Source organism: Zalophus californianus, chromosome 3 (genome assembly GCF_009762305.2).
Source record: "Zalophus californianus isolate mZalCal1 chromosome 3, mZalCal1.pri.v2, whole genome shotgun sequence".
Lineage (NCBI taxonomy): Eukaryota > Metazoa > Chordata > Mammalia > Carnivora > Otariidae > Zalophus > Zalophus californianus.
Window position 1 is genome coordinate 126,542,652 of NC_045597.1, and position 23,003 is coordinate 126,565,654.

The following is a 23,003-nucleotide window of genomic DNA, read 5'->3' on the forward strand; positions in this document are numbered from 1 at the left end:
AATGTTAGCTACAGGTAAATCTCCCCTCATGTACTTTCATCTTCAGGCATATACCTCTGTGGTTTTAATATAACCTACCTTTGGACAATCCCATGTCTGCCAGCCTTCCCTAAAATCACATATAGACAGAACTGAAACGTTCTGGATTCTTTTTAGCCACTGCAAACATATTCGTTCATCAGTAACCCATGTGAGCCAACTGAAATAATAATCACTGCAAATAAAGCAAAACAGAGTCACAACCATAAACCAGTATCACATCAAATAATTTAAGTTCTGTTTTCTAAAGGATGTATTTTATTATTATGAGATATTTATTCCATAGATAAGGAAGGTAAACTTTCCCTTCCCTACAGAGAAAGAAGGCTTAAATGTACCTGCTGAATTTTATTTTATTATTTATTTATTTATTTATTTATTTATTTATTTATTTATTTATTTTTAAGAGAGAGAGAGTGCAAGTGAGCCCGGGGCAGGGGAAGAGTTAGAGGGAGAAGAAGGGAGAGAATCTTAAGCAGGCTCCACGCCCAGTGCAGAGCTCGATGTGGGGCTCCATATCAAGACCCCGAGATCATGACCTGAGCCAAAATCGAGTCAGATGTATAACTGACTGAACCACCGAGGCACCCCATACTTGCTGACTTTTAACAAATATCTGTAAGAGAACTCATTCATCTAATTGGATTATTTTATGCTTGAGTTTTCTCCTCATTTTGGATTTGTACATCTTAAGAAACATTTTAAGACATGAGGCCAAAGCTATTGGTCAATCTAGAGGGAAAAAGCATTAAACTGGTGATTTTTCACAGGTAAACTCAAGTTTTCAATTTTTAACTAGCTGAGAGAGAGCCAAGTGTGCTAAATGCCCATCTTTCTCTCCAGGCAGGTTTGTGTTGGAAGCCGAGTTTTAACGGTGACCATGATTAGGGGTTGAAATTCAGGCTTACTATAATAATCAGAGATGATGTATACTAAGTAACTCAAATGATGCTTGGCACGTAGTTGGTGTCAATGAATGGCAGCAATTATTACTTGGCTCTGAGGATGAAGCTGCAGAGAGAGAACATCGATGTAAATAAACCACAGAATTTTGGACATTGATGTAAAAGCAATCCCAAAACTGGAAGGGTCTCTGGCTCAGATTCTGGTTTTACCTCCTACTAGTTGTCCTATTTAAGGCTACTTACTTAACATATCTGTGCCTCCGTTTCTATATAAAATGGGAATAATAATATTACCAAATTTAAAGCTTGCTACAAAATTTGTTGAGAGTGCTTAAGGTTCTTGAGAATTCTGTCTGCTCCATGGTAAGTGCCGAGAAAAGGTTAGCTCTTACTCTTAAACTGTTAGTATTTTACAGATGCCCCAACAAGCCTCTTGACTCCTCCTACAGTACCCTTTCTATCATTCCATTTGCCTCCTCAGGAGAATGACACTTCAAAAGAAAAAAATAAAAGATGTATTTAGTCAAGTTTTCATCCACTAGATTGGGGTTGGGGGAGTAATGGATCATCCAAAAAAAAATAAAGCCATTTTAAATTATCCACGAGTGGATTCACCTTGGCAGGGCCCAGCAGAGGCCTCTGCTGTGGTTCTTTTCCCTGGTAGTGATCAATTGCTTGGCCCTGGCTGACTTCCCTTTATGGGGCAGCAGGAGAGAAGCCAAGCAGTGGCCTGCTGGGTTTGGGAAGTGGTAAGGAGGCCCACTACGCAGGGCGTAGGGGACCTCTTAGCTTTATCTGCTTCAACCAGAATACCACAGAGGGCTGATGGAGGGCTGGAGGCTTGCTATTATCAGGGCTAATCAGCCAGTATCTACATAGGGCACCATGCTGGAGAAGTGAGACTGCTTCATGTCCCTGTTTACCTATAGTTAACCCCAAACAGAAATTGGACAACCAGATAACTGTGGATAGACTTCATCCTAGTAAAAAAAAAAAAAAATGCTAATATTTGGAGAGGGTTGGCTTATCTTCTCTTGTTTGTCATACATATGTGATCGAGCATGATGTATAAACCCTGGGTTGGAGAGAAAGTAGACCAGAGTTGAGAGAAACCATGCGGAGAACACATAGGAATTTTATTATTTGCCTACTGACCCCAGGTTTACCTTCACACACCTGAGGGAATTATCACTCAGACCGATCACTATGATCATCTTTATATGTACAAAAGAGGCTACTATTTTAAAAATCGATTTTTTAAGAAATGTATTTGTGATTTTTTAATTTGGTTATGTATTTGGGTTTGCATGTCAATTTTATTTATTTATTTTTGCTTAGAGTATACACATCATAAATTCACTAGAAAGGAAGTGTAAATCCCAATTAAGAAATTTCAGTGTTAGGGGCGCCTGGGTGGCTCAGTCTGTTAAATGTCTGCCTTCGACTCAGGTCATGATCCCAGGGTCTTGGGATTGAGCACCATGTGGGGCCCTCTGCTCAGCAGGGAGCCTGCTTCTCCCTCCTCCTCTGCAGCTCCCCCTGCTTGTGCTCTCTCTCCTCTCTCTCTGTGTCAAATAAATAATTAAAATCTTTGAAAAAAAGGAGAGAAATTTCAGTGTTAAAATTCAGTGGAAGGTAGGAAGCAGCTGAGCTTACTATACCTTGATGCTATCATTGCTGGTACTGGTACTTCTCTGGGACCTACATGCTCAGGAGAAGTGGTATCGATAATAAATAACCGAACAACCGGATTCTTAGCTCCAGCCTGTCAAAAAATTGGAGATATATAAGCTCATAAAATTCTAATGATCATCAACACATTAAAGACACTTTAGGAATTCAGGCATATTTTTATAAGGTAATGATATTAAGTATATTACTATTGAAAACATTCTAATTATAACATGACCAGGAATCTCATTTCAATTTTACTTGCAGAGCAATTACAAGTATTGTGTCAACCAGAGTGAAAAACACATATTTTAAGTGATTAATGAGGGAGCTTTGATTCATAGGGAAAAAAATATTTTGGATATGAAAATGCAGTTCTATAATTGATATTCTCTTTTCTGACTTTCAAAATGGGTATTTCCTATTATTATTATTATGATGATAAGTATAAGAATCATTTCTCCATGTGCTAGAGGGAGTGTAGAGGGGAGGAGAGTGTAAAGAATAAATAATGAAAGAGACTTTTTGCTTTGTACCCTATAATTTGGTCTAGGACAATCATCACTCAATCTCCTAGTTGGTTACATTACTACTGCTATCATCCCCCCCCCAAATTAGGGAAATGTCACCTCCAAATAAAGTGCCCATGGAATTTGCACTTTTCTTGTTTTGTACTTTCTGTGCTATTATACACCCTAAATTTACATGACAGTGTAGTTCACACCCAGACAGCTTCTTAGAGTTCCTGTTATTTTAACACAGAAAAAGAGAGTCTTATAATTGTTAAACAATTTCAGTCCACAAAGTTTAAGTTCACAGCCTTAAATGACTCCATGCTGTTTGGATTTATCTAAAGACCTGTCCAGGCCCTCCTCTGACCTGTTTCCCTATGAGGTTTAGCTGGGACTTTTGGCTTCTTTCTAGTTGTCTCACCTCTCGGTCTGATGTCAGATGTTTCAGCAACTTCGGTCTTCAAGAAAACATGGAAATTTGGGTCCCAACTTCTCAGCCAGTATCAGTTAGTCCTCAGTTATGGGTTCCTCCTCTCTTCTTGCTCCCTTACACCCTCCCAAAGACCCAAGTTCTTTCACATCTTGGGGCCCAAGTACCACACCTCTTGCTTCCAAATATCTCCAGCTTTCAGACTTTATACCCAGCCATTGAAGGGTCTCCTCCCTAAACATGCTTCTCCTATCCACTGCCTTTTCTCATATGACTTCTAACATAAATTTTAGACTCTCTGCTATTTCTATTTCTCTTACCACAACCACTTGGACTTGCATCGAAAGCCACTTGTGTGTATGCACATCTGTCCATCTTTGTCACATATAGGGACCCCCTGGATCTATCCATAACAGTGCTCTCTTTGGAAAGTAAACAGTGTAGTGAATAAAGAACAAAGAACCATTTTCTAAAATCATTTCCACTCCTTGTGAGAGAGGAGGATTTATGATTTGCTCCATTTTCAGATTTTTATCTAAATCAGATCGGGATCTGGTGCTTCTCCACTGTGATCTTGCTATTCTCCCACTACAGACACGGAAGCCCTCTCTTCAGACATGGGACTGAATGAAAAGTGTGTACACTGAGAATTCTAGAATGGTTATACAAGAAACTTTGGGCTCACTCCATGTCTAATTTCCTCAAGGAAGAAACTAGGCTTACAAACTTAACCTACCTTGTATGTCCGGAAAAGATCATAACTCATGCCTGCTTCTACCTGACGGGAACATCAAGTTCAACATTTGTATTTTCCATTCTAGTTTGCATTTACATGAGAATTCAAGAGGGAATTGCAAAACAGAACTTTACCCTGAATTTGGAGCATGAAATATGAAAAATTAAAATTAAGTTAAGCTTGTTTTTCCTCCATAATCTAGACCATATGTTTTTCAAAGATTCTGCGATGGATTTTGCAAAGACTACTTCATCCAGCACAACCAGATGTCCAAAGCAACAGATGTCCACATAAATAATAGAGCACAGTACAATGTTTGCCTTACAATGCACAAGGATAAGAAGCTCTCCAAACTTGTTGATCCCACCTCTATTCATGGTATTGGTTGCTCATTTTGACACAGGAGAAACGGAAGCATCTGCTAAAAGTACTCAACATACCTTTGGGTATGGAATATTTATTGTTCTAGGATATTGTTCATCACCATAATAGGAATATGCAATAACTGGTATCTCTGTATCATTAAATTCTGCATATGCCAAAAATTTTCCATTAGGAGACCACCAGAGAGCATATTTTGTAGCAAGCATTTCCTCTGAAAGATAAATACAAGCATATTAATTACAATTATACTTACTTTTAAGATCATTGTAAATGCTTCAAAATACGTTGTATGGCCATTTATTGACTGAAATAATTTATTTAATGTGGATGTGACATGCCAAAATTTGGTTGTTCAAAAAGACAATCTGAGTTTAAAGAAATAGTTTAACCTTATACCTCATATCAAACATCAACCAGTCTTCTTAGGAATTGATATTAAATCAGAAATGTAATTATTTAAGTAAATTAATTAAACATTTCAACAATAAATAATTTTTCCCTTTGGGGCAGCTTCTGGTTTTTATAGTCATCTAAAGTAGCCCAAACAAGGGGAACTGTAATTATACTATAGAGTGAAATGTTGGAAGTTGATTTTTTCTTAGGAATATTAAAAAAAAAAACAGTTCAGTTATATTATTTTTTAATAAAGGCAAAGACTACAAGACCTTTTAACGTCCAGGTGAGTCCTGGATCCTACATGACCTAGAAAGAGGACGCAATTCACGAAAGCATCAAAAACTAGGAATATTTCCCTGCAAAATTATGTAGACTGCTGTTTCGTTTTGGAAGAAGGCTTATTTCTCAAGAAAAAAGAAACCTGAGGAAATGTACTAACATAGCATCTAAGGACCATATACTACTTGAAATATAAATTATTACTACCACTTTATAATGCTTGTGAAAATAAACTCTCCCAGGCCGATTACTAGATTTTGCTCTTTCAGAACAGGCACACCCTGTTCCTAATCTGATAACAGCTTTCAGAAATGCCACCATTCATCTCAGTAACATACCACTCATCTCCATTTTACTAAATATATGCAATTATTTTCAATTAAAAGCCTAAAACAGCAACAGTAGAAAAAGAATACAGCTTACCTTCATACACCCAGTCTGGGATTCCATTGAATATTTTATTTTCTTTTCCATTATATGTTATTTGAAAAGGTGGGTCTTCTGGTCTTTGTTTCAAATAGACATTGTTTTGATAGACATATGCCTAGACGTGGTGGTAAGTTAATGAGGAGAATTCCATAAGGAATACAATGAAGTCTGTAAATTTGTATTAACTATTTACCTAATACCTGCAAAATGAGTGGTAATCCAGATGCAAAAAAGACTCACAACTAAAGTATCGTTTTAATAGGTCAAAAAACCAACCAACTCACATTAACATCAATTAGGATTTTTAAAGTCTGTATCAAATAAAGCATAAAGTCTACTATTGTATTTGTTGTTTTATTACCCAAATAAATAATTGTGTATATTAACAGAAAGTCAAATAAATCTTTGAATATTAATAGCTAGCCAGATCTAATCTTTATTTAGAGTCCTTAAATAAGAGCTTGGACAAAATTTCATGTTGTCTGAAGCTAGTCTGGGAAACTTGTGAAAACCATATTTTTCCTCAGCTTTCTGGCACAAAGCATTCTGGCTGAGTATGAGGATAAAGTTTTTGACTGCGATATTTAAAGAAGTCTATCCATGAGCTTGAGATTTTGCGGAATTCTCAGATGAGTTTCAATTTATCAAAACTCTTCCCGTTTTTAACCACTAAAATAGTCATGAATTTTTTTTTTCCTTTCAGGCAGGGAAATTTAACAAAGGCCAAAATCAAATGGCTCCTCTTTTATTTAAATGATTAAACACTTCTATAATTTAAACACTTACTAATTTACTCCCAACAGGCGACCAGCATAAATACTGAATTGGACGAGGAAGCTCATTTCTTCTTATAAACTCTCTAGAAGGAAAAAAAAGAAAGAAAAAATAATAATAAACCTTGCTGTTCAATGAAAAAAAATCTTTGTAAACAGAAAAAAGTAAACAACAACAATGAAGAATCATCCTCTGCTTCTTCAAACCTAACAGAAAGAATGCGGTAACAATGGCACTAGACACATTGAGTAGTAGTTAGGGTTCTTTACTAGTTACTTAAGTCACTTAACTTCTCCGCGTCTCAGTTTTCTGACCTTTATAGTGAGGTGAATTAAAGATTTATTAAAGATTTTCAGGCTGTGAAAGTGGGACCATCTCTAAAAATTATCTAATGGAATCCCCTCGTTTTGTAAAAAAGAAACGTGAGGTTAAAGAGATACGACTTTTTAAAATCACATTGCTGGTTCTTGGCAGACCCCTAACCAAACCCAAGTCTCTTAGCCCTCAGGACTGTAAGATTTATACACATCAGGCTGAGATGGTCGATGAAGTGCCTTCCAGCTCTCAAATGCTATAATTGTGCTGAAGTTTAATATGTACTCTTCCACATTCTCATTTACAACCCCCATCTCTGTGAATGCATATGCATTTCAAATTTTTGAAAATAAGATGCCATTTGACAATCTCCCCAGGGATCTGACTTGAAATCAGAAAAGGAAAGGAACATCTGATCTCAAGCTAAACTGAAAAACAGATCATACACTGGGCAGTATGCCTTAAGCTTGCAAAGTTCTCCACCCATGGGGAAATTTCAAATATCTTATTGGGCCAAAATCTCACTTTGATGCCTAGAGTCACCCTGCAAATACTCAATTGACTAACTTGCACTGTGGAGCCTTTGTGGTTCTACAGCAAGAATGTGTTCAGATTTTTATAAGTGCTAAAGAGTCATAGGATGCCATGCTTAAGTTTTGACTATGATCTTCTTAAAGATTGCATCAGTGGTTTTTGTTAAGAATGCTTTTGTAGAGACACAAAACCAGAACTGCCTCCAGTGTATAAATTGGTGAGCCTGAAGAAAGACCCTTTGGCCTTCCCCTTCTGAAAACTAACTTCAGCCTGGATCTAACATATGCCTGACATTTCTACTTTTCTCATTCTTTTAAAGTTTGGACATCTGTGAAGTCTTGTAACCCACATTACTTTGATGTGACTTCTTTGGTCATGCAGCCTGAGGCCCAGCAAACCATGAGGGAACATGGGCAGGTCTGTTTTGACTGGGGAAAGAGTAATGCCCCTGGAAAAGAGAGACTATTGGAGCTGCAATGAGAATCTCGCCTGCCAGAGGGCAGTTTATGAGCAGCAGGCTCCGGGAAGGGCCAGAATATATTAAAAGACAAGAGGGCACAGGCAAAGGAATGATCCAGAAACAAACACATTCTTCACCTGGTTACAGTTCTCTGTCAAGCCAGCGTTCATGCTACCTTTGACATTGTAACACTGTCTTAGGTTTCGATATGCTGTGGAATCGTCTATGCAAGCATGCAGACAGCGCCAAGCTGAAAATCTCAGCACACAGTCTCTTCATGACTGGCAAGTCACTGCAGCTGCCATTTTCTGTTTTCTAAATAACTAACACTATGAGAGAAAGTGGAGGAGGCTGCTTACAAAGGCTGTCATCTCCTCAGTACTCTTTCCCATGCTTGAAACCAGAAGCCTCTTTACTTGCTCTGTGGTAGATTTTTATAGACTCTTCAGAGGCACATAGAAAACTTGGAATTAGTGGTATGTGGTCTTGCCTTGAATCTCAACATATTTGTCATCACTCACTTCCTAAATTATGCTATATTTACCTGACCAACAAAAAAAAAACAATCTGGAAAATTAGATAGTTGTGCAGAAAAGAAAGAAAGAAGGGAAAGAAAGAAAGGAAGGAAGAAAGAAAGAAAGAAAGTAAGCAGTGGTATGACTAAATTCACTGCACAAAAGCTAGATATTTAAAATGATTCTGGTACATAAACTTATACAAGTCATAATTAAAATATTAGTATTGTCATCTTCTTTTGGAATGCTGTTTAATTTGTTGAACCTCAACATAGATAGAACGCGGAGAATTTCAAAATGACTAAGAAAAATAAGGAAATGTTTAAAGCCTAAGAAATTGCGCTGAAAGAGTAAGGTTTTTATTTCACTAGTTTCAAGTTTTCTTGAGAGTAGGGTTAGTGCCTTGAGTTCATGTGTACCTCTCCCATATATGCTTTTCACATAGTAGGTGTTCAATAAATACTTTTTGAATTTGGTGATGATATGGATATAGACAAGAGAAAAACTCAGAGTACATTAGATGAGTTCAGATTCTACTTTATGTAGCAGTTCCTATTTTTTAATTTGACAGTTTAAGATCAGAGTTATTCTTTTCTGAACATTTAAAATAAGTAGATTTTTTTTTGAATTTTTGTGCTCTTGCTGGACAAAAGAGGAAATAGACCATAAAATTTTTCAATACCTCTTCAAGCCATATAATTATTTTTCCCTTTTACATAACAGCAATAGGATATGACATTAAGATGAGTAACTAAACCAATTCATTGTCCATACTTAGAGAGATTTTTCTAAAGTGTAAATCTGATCATGTCATTTCCAATTTAAAACCTTTCGGTGACTCCCTATTGTCATCAGAATGACATTTAAACTCTTCTTAATGGCTTCCTCATTATTATTTGGCCCCTGCTTCCTGGCCCTAGCTCCTTCCCAACCCTACACCACCTCTCACTAGTCAGCATGCCCTTCTCCAATTTTAACTCAACTGACCTACTTTGAGTTTCTGGAACACTCCATGTTCTCCCTTCCCGTTGGGCCTTTACATGTTATTCCTTCTGCCAGGAATTCTTTCACTAGGTCATTTGCCTACCTACTCACTCTTTTTTTTTTTAATTGCAAATATTTTGAACAGTTAAACATTACAAATAAATAAAGAAAATAATATAACAGATGACAATTTATCTATAACCTAAATTTAAGAAATATTTACATTTTGCAATTTTAAAAACAATTAATTTTAAAATAATTAATGGAGTGTGTGTTCAGGTACAACTAATATTGCATCTCCTTCCCTTCTGCTTCCTTCCAATGAGGTAGCTACTCTCCTGAAAGTAGCATTCCCATGTCTGTGTTTGTACTTTTAGTGCATATGTTTACTTTCACAAATGGTATGTTTATAATTTGGTGTTCTAAAGTAGGGAAAATAAAACTGCATTGTGTGTAAAAACACAAAATATTAGTCAAATAAAAAGAGGTAAATATTCCATAACAGGATTTCCTTAAATTTCTTAAGTTTATGGGTACACATACACTGTAAAGAAGTAAGAAACTAGGATCAGTAACGAGATAATGTAGTCTTAACTTCAAATCAGAATTTGGATTGAGAAACTATAATAGACGTAAGTAGTATGAATAAATAGACATGAAATCATGACATCTTACCCATTATTGAGGTTGTAGATGTGATATGTTGCCGTGTAGGAGTATCTCCAAAGCTGTCAGAAAGAAGGGAGACGGAAACAAATTACAATTCTTAAAAAGCTTATGCTAATAATGTATAATCACAAATCATTCAACTCAAGATTCGGAATTATAAAGGGACAATTTTCACAAGGCACTAGGAAGGATATGTTTCAATTCCAAAAGAGTCTTCATTTAAAGAGTTTTACTGTGGACTTTTGTGCTGTTTGTCTAAGTTCCAGAACTAATCTCAGCAGTGATTCAACCCTCACTCCATAAAAAGCATATCCGAAGACATTTCTTAATATAAAAAGCTTTTCTTTGACACACTCTCTCCTAAGAATTTTCCCTTTATGCTTTACCTTGATTGAAGTGAAACCACTATGATCTCTGTGGCTGTAAGGATTACCCTACACCTGTGTTCATTACAATGATACCCTCTAAAATTAGGTAAAGAATTTCATTCAACACAGAGTTTTGTTACAAAATGTTTGCCTTGTTCAAATATGATACTTTTTGAAAATAATAGAAATTGAAAAATAAATAGAAACTATGTAGTTTATAATTCCTCCTGAAAAAAAAAACACAACTGCTCTTTTTCTCATTAAGTATATTTGTTCGGTGGTTAGTGAATTATACAAGTATTATTTTGGATTTTGTTTCTTAAAAGAGTTTTCAAACTCTTGGCAAAGAAACTCCAACTGGCTGAAACATGTCTTCCTAAAGATTGCTAGTGACCAGGACCTGGTCCATTGGAAAATAATCAGCAGACAGAACAGCTGGGGAGAGGAAAGATTAACTATTCATTCTGTATATTAAGAGAGTTTTACATGTCACATAGCATATGAAAAATGACAGTTAAAACGTTGTCTATCTAAAAGTAATTACTAGAAGTTTAATTTGATAATAAATTCTTTTGCCTTCTTGCAAAAAAATAATTATCTTCAAGTTGTATAAGTAGAAAAAATAAGATAATTAACTTCCCTCTACAACTTCAATCAGGAACGGGAAATTAAGTAAGGGTAAATGGTTACGGTTTGGTGGGATATTCCCACTCCAGGCTTCTGAACACATAGATTTAAACCCTGGTCTACCACTGCCTGTATATTATCTTACTTGAACAAGTAAGTAAAATAAGCTACACCTTGATTTTCCCATTTTCAATAATAATAAACTTTCACAAGGTTAAAATGTGTGAGAATTAACTAATGGCTTATGAAGTCAAATAGCTTTAGAAATACAAGTATAGTTCTCCCATTTCCGATAAATATCAGTGTCTCAAAATGCAGCCCCCCCCCCCAAAGGAAAGTAGTCTCTACTACTGGGTGATAACCAGCCAAGTACACCAAATTCTGAATTATTTGTGTATGTTTCAGTTATGTTTTGGGGGCTCATCGAGAACCCACATTAACTTCTTGAATATTTAGATATAAAGATGTACTCTTGCTTCCTCTTACTTTTATAAGCCAAACTGTGGATTAGTAAGAGATATAGACAGATATACCCAGATTAAATAGTCTATACCTTTGAATAATCACTTTCTAGATATGCAAATTGCCGATCAGGTGATAAGCCATAATTTGAAGCATTCACACTTTTCTGAAATTACAAAGAAGTTGATTAGAATACAGAAAAAAAATACCCAGAGCCATGTAAATGTGCAGTTCTAAAAGGGTATCATATAACTGATATACTCCTACATACATATGCTTTCGATGCAATTTTTAAAAATGTTTACATGGTACTTACTGTATACAAAGAAATTTATTAAACACTATGGGAGGAAGATGTGAGAAATAGGACATACTCTGTGATTTCTAGAAGCGTAACATGTTAAACTTGAAAATAAGTAATGTATTGCAAGTTAGAAAGTTCTATTAAAGAGATATAAATACAGCATTGCAAAAGCATTAAGAAAAGAAGTGTTTAAATCCAAATGAGAGGATCATTGATTGCACAGAGGAGGAGAGTATCATCTGAGCTTGATTTAAAACATTAGCCGGCTTTTGAGGGTGGAGAAAGCAGGAGGATTGAGAGCCTGGGAGATAGAACAGCATGCACCTGCATTTCATAGCTCTTGTTTATTGAGCGTGTATTCTGTGTTAGGCGCCGTCCTACCACATTCAAATGTTACATCACTTACCTCTTACGGTAACTCAGAGAGGGATTATTCTTCCTACTCTTTAGAGAGAGAAAATGAGGCACACTATGGCTGGCGTAGTGAGGAAACTTATGTAACTTTCCATAACTAGGGAGTTGACAGAACCCGGAGCCTCAGTTTGCCTCTTGTAAGGACTGAGTTCTTGACTCTTGTTTCTTGCTACACTTTTTCCACAGAGAAAGAAAGATGCTAGGCGATTGAGAGGAGGCAAGGGCAGTTGTCTAATGTGACTAGAAGAGAGAATTTGAGAATTTAGTGGGAGATGGAGCCAAGAAGGCAGATCAGGTCCAGATCAAGTGCTGAGTGTTTGGACTCTGGTCCTTGATCAGTGAAGAGATGGCAAAGTTTTGAGGAAGAAGATGTTGCTGGATACGTACCATGGTGGCATTACTCAAAATGGTATATGATTCTCCTGTTTCAATATTGTAATATACTATATCATTATCTGTAGACTGATGAAGATATTCTTGTCCTTTAAACAAGAAGGAAAACAAACTTGAAATGATCTCCCTTAATACAAAATACATTTATAAGAAAGAGAAACCTCTCTTATTTCACAGAATTACTTTGTTTTTCTTCCTTGTCCAGGACATTGCTTTGACAGATTTAAAATAATAAGTTTGACAATGGAAGGGAGGAAAGGATGCCCTTTTCCACTCTCCACAAAAATGCCAAATTTACTAGTAGCTGCCCTATTATGACCAGTTCAGGGTGCTTGGGAATAAAATTTTCTCTGTATTACAAAGAAGATAAACTAGTTTAAAATGGTATGTTTGATTTGCAATTAAAAAAAATACATTACCTTTAGGCTGTGTTTGATTTAGTTTAAAACCCATTTGATGTGCATTTTATTTTTTAAAGAGAAAAATTAAAATATTCAGATTTGTTTAGTTGTACTCAGATATAAACTATAATGTCATAAACAACTTAGTTGACCTTACTATTTGTTTGATTAGACTTATTTGACAGCATTCTATTTTGGAAACTTATATGAAAATATCAATTTTGTGGCCCAGGAAAGACATTTTATCAGGGTGGGATTTGTCCATTTCTCAGATTATCCAGATTGACAATGGAATTTCTCTTTTGGTAAAATTCTTATGACCTCTCTTAAATAGGTGCATATCTCCCATTCTGAAGAACCATACAACGCGCTCAGATTATTCTAGCAATGTACTCTCAACTTTTACTTTCTTGCTGAAACTCCAACGGGCATCATGACTATTGGGTAAATGCAGTCCAAATGGTTCTGTCAAAGGTGATTTGGTGGCCATTTGACTTGTCTAAATAATTCTCTTTCTTTCCATTTCAATGGATATGGCTTCGGTTACCATAGAGATGTGTTGGCACTAAAAATAAAAACACATATTTTTTTTTTTAAAACCCCAAAAGGTAAAGAAATAGTTCACTTACCTGAAATCCAGTTCGGGAAAAATGTTTTATAGGTAAACGTCCCATTTAAAATATCCTTCAGTGTGAGTGTTTTTGTTGTACTTCCTTCAGAGTCATGAACTTTGGGAGAAATGGAAACATTATTACAAAAAAGATGATTAATAACTTAAATAAATTCTGAGCCTGTCTCTCATCTGTTCTGTCTCATGTCATGAAAAAGACCTGTCCAGGCACCTGGGTGGCTCAGTGGGTTGAGCTACCGACCCTTGGTTTCAGCTCAGGTCATGTTCTCAGGGTTGTGAGATTGAGCTCCAGGTGGGACTCTACGCTGAGTGTGAAGCCTGAGTAAGATTCTGTCTGTCCCTCTCTCTCTGCCCCTCCCCCTTGCATGTGCGTGCTCTTTCTCTCTCTTTCTCAAAACAACAAAGAAAAGAAAAGACTTGCCATTGCTAAACACTTGTTTAATGTCTGTCTTAAGATCTGTGTTATCTCCTTAATAGACAGGCTAATGAAGGCCTAGAGAGGCAGTTTGCTTGCCTGGAAGAACTATGATGGTGTCCAAGGAGCAGCCAGGATGCTATTCAGGCAATGCAGAGTTGTCAGAGAGATGAGATGATGATCCAACAACTCTAGACCTTGCAAAGCTGGCATTGCAGACTAGCCTAAAAACCTAGTCTTTTAAGCAGTTCATTGCATTTTGTCATAGATGCTTGGCTTGGATTACTACTGGTTTATCAATGACATATTTTAGCATCCCCTTTGGTCAGAAGCGATCAGCCCAAATCTTTACCTTCAGACATCTCAAGAGAGGAGACATTAATGAACCTAGATAATTTCCTATCCTGACTGGGATTTTTATAAAGAGAAAGTGGGCCAGAGAAACCCCCCACAAAAGCTCTATCATCTATGCAGATGATCTTAAAAATTCCAGAAGTAGAGGTTTGCCATATAAAGCCTCACCTAAGGTAGCTCACAAACCACAAGCAAATTTCACCTATATTTGAATCTTCCAAAACAATTGTGTTTTTCAAACATGACTCTATTCTCAGAACACATTCATTATAGAGCTCCTAAACAGTCAGATACGCCAGATGGATAGTATGGCAACCAACTTCCAATCCTCCTTCACATCCATATTGCCATTCTCCATCCCTCCCACCCTACCCCTTCTCCAGGCCATCACTTACAGAACCAAAACTTAAAAAAATGTCCTATACCTTGAATAGCATTTGTGAATCTGGTATTTGCCCATGCAAAAATAAAACTGTTGAAGATGAGAGCTATAACTTTATCCTCCTGCTAAACTCTCTCATAGCTTTCCATAACTCTTGGGACAAAGACCAAAAATGTTCGTCCGACCTGTAGGCCCTTAGCTGGTCTGGAATGGCCCTCCTGGCTCTTCTTGCCTCTCTCTCATTACTTTTTAGATTCCAAACATACAGGGTTTTCTGTTATTCAGATGCTCATTTCTTTCTCCAGGGCCTCTCCTCCTTTCTCCATCTTCTCCCCTCTCATTCCTTCTATTCACGCTCTAATGCTTAATATAAAAGACACTCCTCTGGGAAACCCCTTCTGGCCCCCTGGTTTAGATCTGGTTCCTTTATTATACATTACCACAGACCATATTCTTTTTTTAAAAAGAATTTGTCTTGATTTGTAATCTTGTATGTATTTGAGTGATTATTTTATTAATATTTCTCCATCTTCCACTGTATTCTCAAAATAGTCACCGTAAGGCCAGGGACCGTGTCTAGTTTTGCTCACCATCACATCCCTAGTATCTAGAACATAATAGGCATTTAATTACTGCTTGTTGAATGAATGAATACATGAAATGAAGAATGGAGGATGGATGAATGGAGGGTGGTTGGGTGAGATCTATGCCCTCTTTTTTACAGGATCATTCTGCTGCTAATATCCTGCAGGGCTTTAGTAAGTCAATCCTGTCATCACAGCTTGTTCACCTGTGCTATTATAAAGGACTGGACTAGAAAATGGTGATAATACTTCCAGTCCTACCACACTGGCTTTTGAAATTTGAGACTCAACATGCTCTATAAGCTTGTAATTACATAAATGTACAGCCGTGTGATAAGAGTTAATTGACCAACTGGATAATAGCATCTTCAGCTATTTTAACTGATTCATACTGAAGTAATATATGCTCCAGATGCTTGATTAAGACCCTGAATTATTTTCTTCATTTACTAAAAATTATTCTGGTGGCTATAAGAATGCAGTTGGCTGGTGAACCCTTTTGCAACTATAGACTAAATAATAACACTAAGTTATTCTGTTTTTTAAGATATTCATCTTCTCACATTTTCTTTGAATTCTAAGTAAGGTTGTACATGCCATACAGTTATTCATAATAAAAGTTCTTCTATTTAATTAAATGGTCTTTTGTAAAATATTTACCACTGATTTTATAATTGCTATTCAATGAATAAAAGACCATTTTACTACAATAACATTAGAATACTTGTGAAATATTTTAATTAAATTTTACTTAACTCTTCTAAAAGTAAATTGCAATCTGTTTCTAATATAGTTAAGGGGAAATTCTAACACTATTTGCAGTGGAAATTACTTTCCTTTGAGACACATTTATGTCTACACAATCCTGAACATACAGATGAAAAAAATTTTCGATTTAGTGAATACCAAAAAATACCTTCTTAGATAATTTCTTTTTAGAAAACTTTTTTTTATATTAATTCAATAAATAAATATAACCTTGGTGGTTTATTTATTTGCTTTTATTTATTTACTTTTTTGTCTAGCATAAGTTATGCTTTGATTATGGCTAATGAGTTACATAATAGATTTTCCTCTTTAAATATCCTTGCATATAATTTTCCTTACTTGCAATTATGCTTAATTGAGAAATTCATAGTAGTTAATCTTCATTTCTATAGAAGGTTAAATTAAGTGAGCTAATTGAAATGAAACATCAAGCTCTATGCTTGGCACATGGTAATCAGTGAATAAATGTTAGCTTTTGTTATTTTCATAACTTATCAGTATTCTTTCCATATTTTTTCCTTTTTAAAAAATCTGAGTATAGTTGACATACAATGTTATATTAGTTTCAGGTGTACAGCATAGTGATTCAACAAGTGTATACATTCATTATGCTATGTTCACCGTGAGCATAGTTACCATCTGTCCCCATACATCGCTATTACAATATCACTACGTTCCTTATGCTGTGCCTTTTATTCCTGTGACTTATTCATTCTATAACTGGAAGCTTGTATCTCATACTCTCTTTCAGCCATTTTGCCCAACCTCCTACCAAATAAATATTCTTGATCAATGTTTCCCAAACTAATTTGACCACTGGAACTGTTTTTGTTTTTAAATATCTACTCAAATCACAGCAAGGGGGGGCGCCTGGGTGGCTCAGTCGGTTAAGCGCCTGCCTTCGGCTCAGGTCATAGTCCTAGGGCACTGGGATCGAGGCCCGCATCAGTCTCCCTGCTCGGTGGGGAGCCTGCTTCTCCCTCTCCCTCTGCCTGCTGCCCCCTGTGTGTGGGTGCTCTCTCTGTCAAATAAATAAATAAAATCTTTTTAAAAAACAATAAAATAAAATCACAGTAAGGGAAATGCTGTTTCAGATTAGACTATTAGTATATATAATTAATGTTCACTTTCATTTTACTATCATGAAATTCATCAGTTGTGTTTGAACATTTTGGTCATCTTAGAGCTCCATAACTGATCATAAATAGACTTAGTACTAATATCACATATATGGATAAATGAAATTTATAAAAAACAAGAGTTTCAAATTATTTTTAGAATACCTACTCATTTTCTTTTTCATATCATTAAAAATCATGCTAATTCTTGTCAGATTTCTCAAAAAGATTTTAGCGATTTGTTATTTACTCTGTTAGAACTTCTAATTCAGATTATCCAGGAAAGTTACATTAAAGTGTATTTACTATTACTTCCTAGTTAGTCATTTATTTTAAATGGGTGCATAGTAGCTATAAATGCCAATAATCTATGTATAGAACTTAGCATATGTCCTATTATGACTCAAAATATCTGAAAAGCAATTTTAAACATGTATTTATTATACTACTAATTACTATAATGGTAATAAGCCCCACCAGCACCCAAGAAGAGATGAGTGGATGTACAGAAAACATATCCAGAGGAGCCAGCTATATTAATGTGGAAATAAGTAAGGTTCATGGCATAGATTTAGGGTAGGCAATTGCTCTTAACCTCACATGTGGTATAGCCAAGGCTCGGAGGGTGTGATTATACCAGAGCCAGGCTGGGATCAGAGTAATACCAAATCAAATTGGACGAATTTAAATTAGGCATTCTTTTCTTTCTCCTGAAAATGACCAAATGTTCATCAATGCAATGGAGTAATGCATCTGTTCTGAGAAGCTACATTAGGTCACATATTATGAGTTATGAAACATGAAGTTTACTCAGAAATTCCAATCCAAGCTTTGGTTCTTTGACATCTAGAAAGACCATAAACATAATTATGTTTCACTACACTATCAGTGTTAACCCCTATATCAGCTACCAGCAGAAATGACCTTCCACTGGGCTCTATGAAAATGCCATTGGCTTATTACTATCTCAATACTTACCTGAAGTTATTTCTTTTAAAGATTTTATTTATTTATTTGAGAGAGAGAGAGCATGAGGGGGGGAGAGTCAGAGGGAGAAGCAGACTCCCTGCCAAACAGGGAGCCCGATGCGGAACTCGATCCCAGGACTCCAGGATCATGACCTGAGCCTAAGGCAGTAAATTAACCAACTGAGCCACCCAGGCGCCCACCTGAAATTGTTGTACATGAACCGTTTTCATCTCTATATTTATGCAAGTTGTATAAGGCATAGGTCTTTACCAATGACAGTAGTCTGTATTTGGTTTTTCTCACTCTTGTATGCCCAGTAGACAGGATAGTACTTGGCATAGAGTGGGAGCATGATAAATATTTGTTGAATGAAGAAATAAATCAACTGAACAGATTTTATGTTAACTTACTTTCATTAATTCTCCCACAAAAATGTGCCTGCGCTTACTCTTTACCTTCTTGTCCATGTTGTGAATTTCATATATACACTCTTCTACCTGGACAAGTCTTCATTTACAGAATGTATAAAAAATTTAGTCCTTGGAGTCACTTGGAGTGTTTTTTGAAAAACAGATTCCAAGTCTTTATCCCAAACCTATTGGTTTGGAATCTCTAGGCCTTGAGGCCCTGGTAGCTTTTATTTTTACCAAGCCCTCCAGTAGATGATTCTGCAATTTAGTGATTTCATTGAATCTACTTGTTTCAGTGAACTCCTGTGCCTATCAGTGAAATCTCTCCTTGCCTATAAACTCCTGGTACGTGGGTGGGGCTGGCCTGCATACCAATCCATAGATACCCTACAACCAAGTGTCGATCCTGGCTTTCAAAGAATGTTAATGGTCTTCCTTAACATTTATGCCCCTATTCAGTCTTTTTGCTCATTGTTTTGAGGCTATGTCCAAATGGACTCTTCTTTAGGTATGTTCCCTCTGCTGATCCTTAAAGAATGAAGGAAAGGTAAAGAGACTGATTCTGCCCCAGATTAGATTAAAGAAAGATTGCAGGGAAAGCATGGAGGTCATTGTTTTCTAATGGTTTGAGTGTGTGTGTATGTGTGTAAATCAGTATAAAGTGCCACTCCATGACATCAATCACACTATACAAGTTCCAGTCACTTGAAAAATATTCCACTAATAGTTATGGAATGAATAAACAGATTTTCATGCTTTTTTCCAAATAATGTTTTAATTTTAATTTTGAAATATAATCTTCTGATTATTTTGGATGTTTAGTTTTGACATCCATAATTTTAAAACTTTAAATAATTGAGCAGAAGCACAAATGAGTTCTGAAAGCATATCTCCTATACGTAACTGACACTCACTTGATTAACACTGAATTCCTGACAGTGCCCTTAAATTCAATTTGGCCTATCTTTGGCACAAGTTACTCATACACTGCCTAAACACTCTAATTAACTGTACTTTAATTATTTGCATTTTCAACTTACTAAAGCAAAGCTGAAAATTATTTCAATTACAAATCCAAGAAATTACAATTCACAAAAATGATTCATAAGTAGTGATTCACTATTTTCGTAATTCTTTCTTAAAACTTTGTGTATTCATTATTAGGATTCTGTTTCTATTTCTGCCATTTAATTTTCCAGTCCTGAAAAATTGAGAATAAGTGTGAGAGTGGAGACATCTGATGTTAGCTCTAATATTCATCATAAACTAAATGAGAAAATACGGTTTATTAAGTGGGCACACAAATAGGTGGCAGGTCATTTTATTCTAAATCTCGAACTTGATTTGGAAGCGATGTTTATGAGCCACCTCAAGGAAAGTGACCAGAGCTTCCAGGCACACACACCCGTGTTCCTGTGGGCTCTGCAGACTGTCTGGGAGGAGGCATCACCTCCAGACATCACTTCATGTGGAGTGAGAGCCGCAAGGGCAAGTGTAGAAAATACTAGTGTGTGAGATGTACTATTTACAAACTAATATTATATTTCAGCAAAGGCTGACAACTCTGAAAAAAAAATAGACCTGAGGCAGCTTTAGACCAGTAATAATTTACTAAGTTCTTATAAGTAACAAGCACGTTACACGCATTGGTCCCGTTAAATACTCACAGCAACTCTTGGACATAAGTCCTATTATTAACACCATTTTACCGATTAGGAAGTGGAAATCAGAGAAGTAAAGTAGGTTGCCTAATACATAGCAGAGATAGAGTTTAAATCCACTCCATCTGATCTGAGAGGCTGGCGTTTTATTATTATACTGTGATTTAAAGTGAAAGCACACGTCAAAGCAACAACAACAGAACAAAACAAACACAGAAATAAGGCCAAGAACCAAGCAACACACAAGAGGTTAGAATAATTACACCTCAAAATGTAGGTTGAGAGAAAATGAGGCAATTTGAGCTTCGTCAAAGCGAAGAGGTCACTGAAGAATGTAGTAGCTCCCAGTTTCTGAAAGCAATTTTCCATGGTTCCCTCTACAAATAACACTGTACAACATAAGTCAAAGGAATTGTCAGGGTTTTTTTAAGTTCATTTGTGTATTATATGATTGTCGTGCTATGTTATTTTAATTAGGGCATTTTTTCATGATCTCTAAAGCTTTGAAGATCAGAAGATATGATCAACAAAATGTATAAGAACAGGAACAGTAGATGCCATTTGGGTGACCCTGAAGGGGAAAGCAAACCTTGTCTTACATTTTTTTAAATTTTATTATGTTATGTTAATCACCATACATTACATCATTAGTTTTTGATGTAGTGTTCCATGATTCATTGTTTGTGTATGACACCGAGTGCTCCATGCAGAACGTGCCCTCTTTAATACCCATCACCAGGCTTGTCTATTTTTGAAGGCTCACTCCTTCTCCTTTGCCAGCTCAGCTTCCTCTAGTCTCTACTTTCGATTTTGTTGTGGCTCATATTGGTGTTCCTTGGGGTCTGAGGAAGAACCACTTTCCTCAGCCATTTCATTCTCCCAGGATTTCTATTCCACATCCTTGGGCTGACTCACCTCCACTATCACTGCCACATCTGACCCCCAATGGATTTCTTCTCTGGATTCCACACCTGTCTATTAAACCTCCTCCTTAACATCTCTGCTTGCACATCTCTCGGGCATTTCAAAAATCAATATGTTGAAAGCTAAGAATAAAGGAATTCCACCCTGTCCCTCCAGACTTCTCTAAATTAATAGCAGTATCATCCATCGAGTTCCTCAACTCAAATACTTGGGAGATATCCTTGACGCCCCTCTTTCCTTCCTGCCTTTGTCCAACACCCCAGCCTGACAACTCAGTCTCCAAAATCTCTCTCTACTCTGTCTGCTTTTCTCCATTTCTATTGCACCCCCAAGGCCAAGCCATTTCTCAATAGATAGACTATAATGGATGCCAAATTGTTCTGCCTACAACTTCATTCCTGATATTTCATTCAGGCTTTGATTTACATTTTCCTAATGTCTAATGATGTTAAATATCTCTTCATGTGCTTATTGGTCATTTGTATACCTTTTTTTGGGAGGGGGAGATGTTTATCCTTTGTCCATTTTTAAATTGGGTTATTTGCCTTTTTATTATTGATTTTTAAGAGTTCTTCATATATTCTGGATACAAGTTCCTTATCAGATATATGATTTGCAAACATTTTTTCCCACTTTGTGGGTAGTCTTTGCACTTTCTTGATGGTATCCTTTGTAACCCCAAAGCATTAAATTTCAATGAAGTTCAATGTACATACTTTTTCTTTTGTTGCTTGTGCTTTTGATCATATCTAAGAAACCATTGACTAATCCAAGAACATGAAGATTCATTCCTATGTCTTGTTTTAAGACTTTTATAGATTTAGGGGCACTTGGGTGGCTCAGTAGGTTAAGTGTCTGCCTTTGTCATCATCAAATCATGATCCCGGAGTTCCAGGATCAAGCCCCACATTGGGTTCCCTGCTCAGCAGGGAGTCTGCTTCTCCCTTTGCCCCCCACCCCACTCATGCTCTCTCTTTCTCTCTCTCTCTCTCAAATAAATAAATAAAATCTTTAAAAAACACTTTTATAGGTTTAGCTCTTATATTTAAGTCTCTGATCCATTTTGAGTTAATTTTTATGTATTGTGTGAAGAAGGAAGTCCAGCCTGGTTTTTGTTGTTGTTGTTGTTGTTTTTGCATCTTGATATCCAGTTGTCTCCATACCATTTGTTGAAAAAACTTTCCCCATTAAATTGTTACGGCACCCTTACAAAAAAAAAATCAATGAAATATATATATATATATATATATATGACTTAGTTTTGGACTCTAAATTATATTCCATTGATCTGTATGTGTATCCTTATGCAGGCACCACACTATTTTGATTATATAAGTTTTGTAGTAAGTTTTGAAATAAGCAAGTGTGATTCCTCCAACTTTGTTCTTTTTCAAGATAGCTATTCTGGGTCCTTTTCATTTCCATATGAATTTTAGGTTCACCTTGTCAATTTCTGCAAGTTATTTAGGATTTGGATAAGAATTACATTTAAGAATTATACTGTTGAATCACAGATCTGTACTTCTGAAACAAATAACGCAACATATTTTAAGAAAAAAGAAAAAGAAGATAACAGGAGAGGAAGAAAAGGGGAGTATGTCAGAGGGGGAGACGAACCATGAGAGATGATGGACTCTGAAAAACAAACTGAGGGTTCTAGAGGGGAGGGGGGTAGGTGGATGGGTTAGCCTGGTGATGGGTATTGAGGAGGGCACGTTCTGCATGGAGCACTGGGTGTTATGAACAAACAATGAATCATGGAACACTGCATCAAAAACTAATGATG

The 23,003-nt window shown here is 36.3% G+C and overlaps 1 protein-coding gene across 3 annotated transcripts in view; it reads right to left on the reverse strand.

Moving 5' to 3' along the window:
• Positions 1–23,003, reverse strand: part of LOC113920824 (fibroblast activation protein alpha) — a 74,022-nt gene that overhangs the window by 41,922 nt on the left and 9,097 nt on the right. For all 3 annotated transcript variants that reach the window (XM_027591177.1, XM_027591178.1, XM_027591179.1), the window contains 9 exons: positions 13,631–13,729; positions 12,595–12,689; positions 11,581–11,655; positions 10,039–10,091; positions 6,568–6,640; positions 5,776–5,896; positions 4,734–4,888; positions 2,606–2,709; positions 79–214 (listed from right to left, as the gene is read on the reverse strand). In XM_027591177.1, coding sequence (XP_027446978.1) covers positions 79–214; positions 2,606–2,709; positions 4,734–4,888; positions 5,776–5,896; positions 6,568–6,640; positions 10,039–10,091; positions 11,581–11,655; positions 12,595–12,689; positions 13,631–13,729 — 911 coding nt within the window. The remainder of the gene's footprint in view (positions 1–78; positions 215–2,605; positions 2,710–4,733; positions 4,889–5,775; positions 5,897–6,567; positions 6,641–10,038; positions 10,092–11,580; positions 11,656–12,594; positions 12,690–13,630; positions 13,730–23,003) is intronic.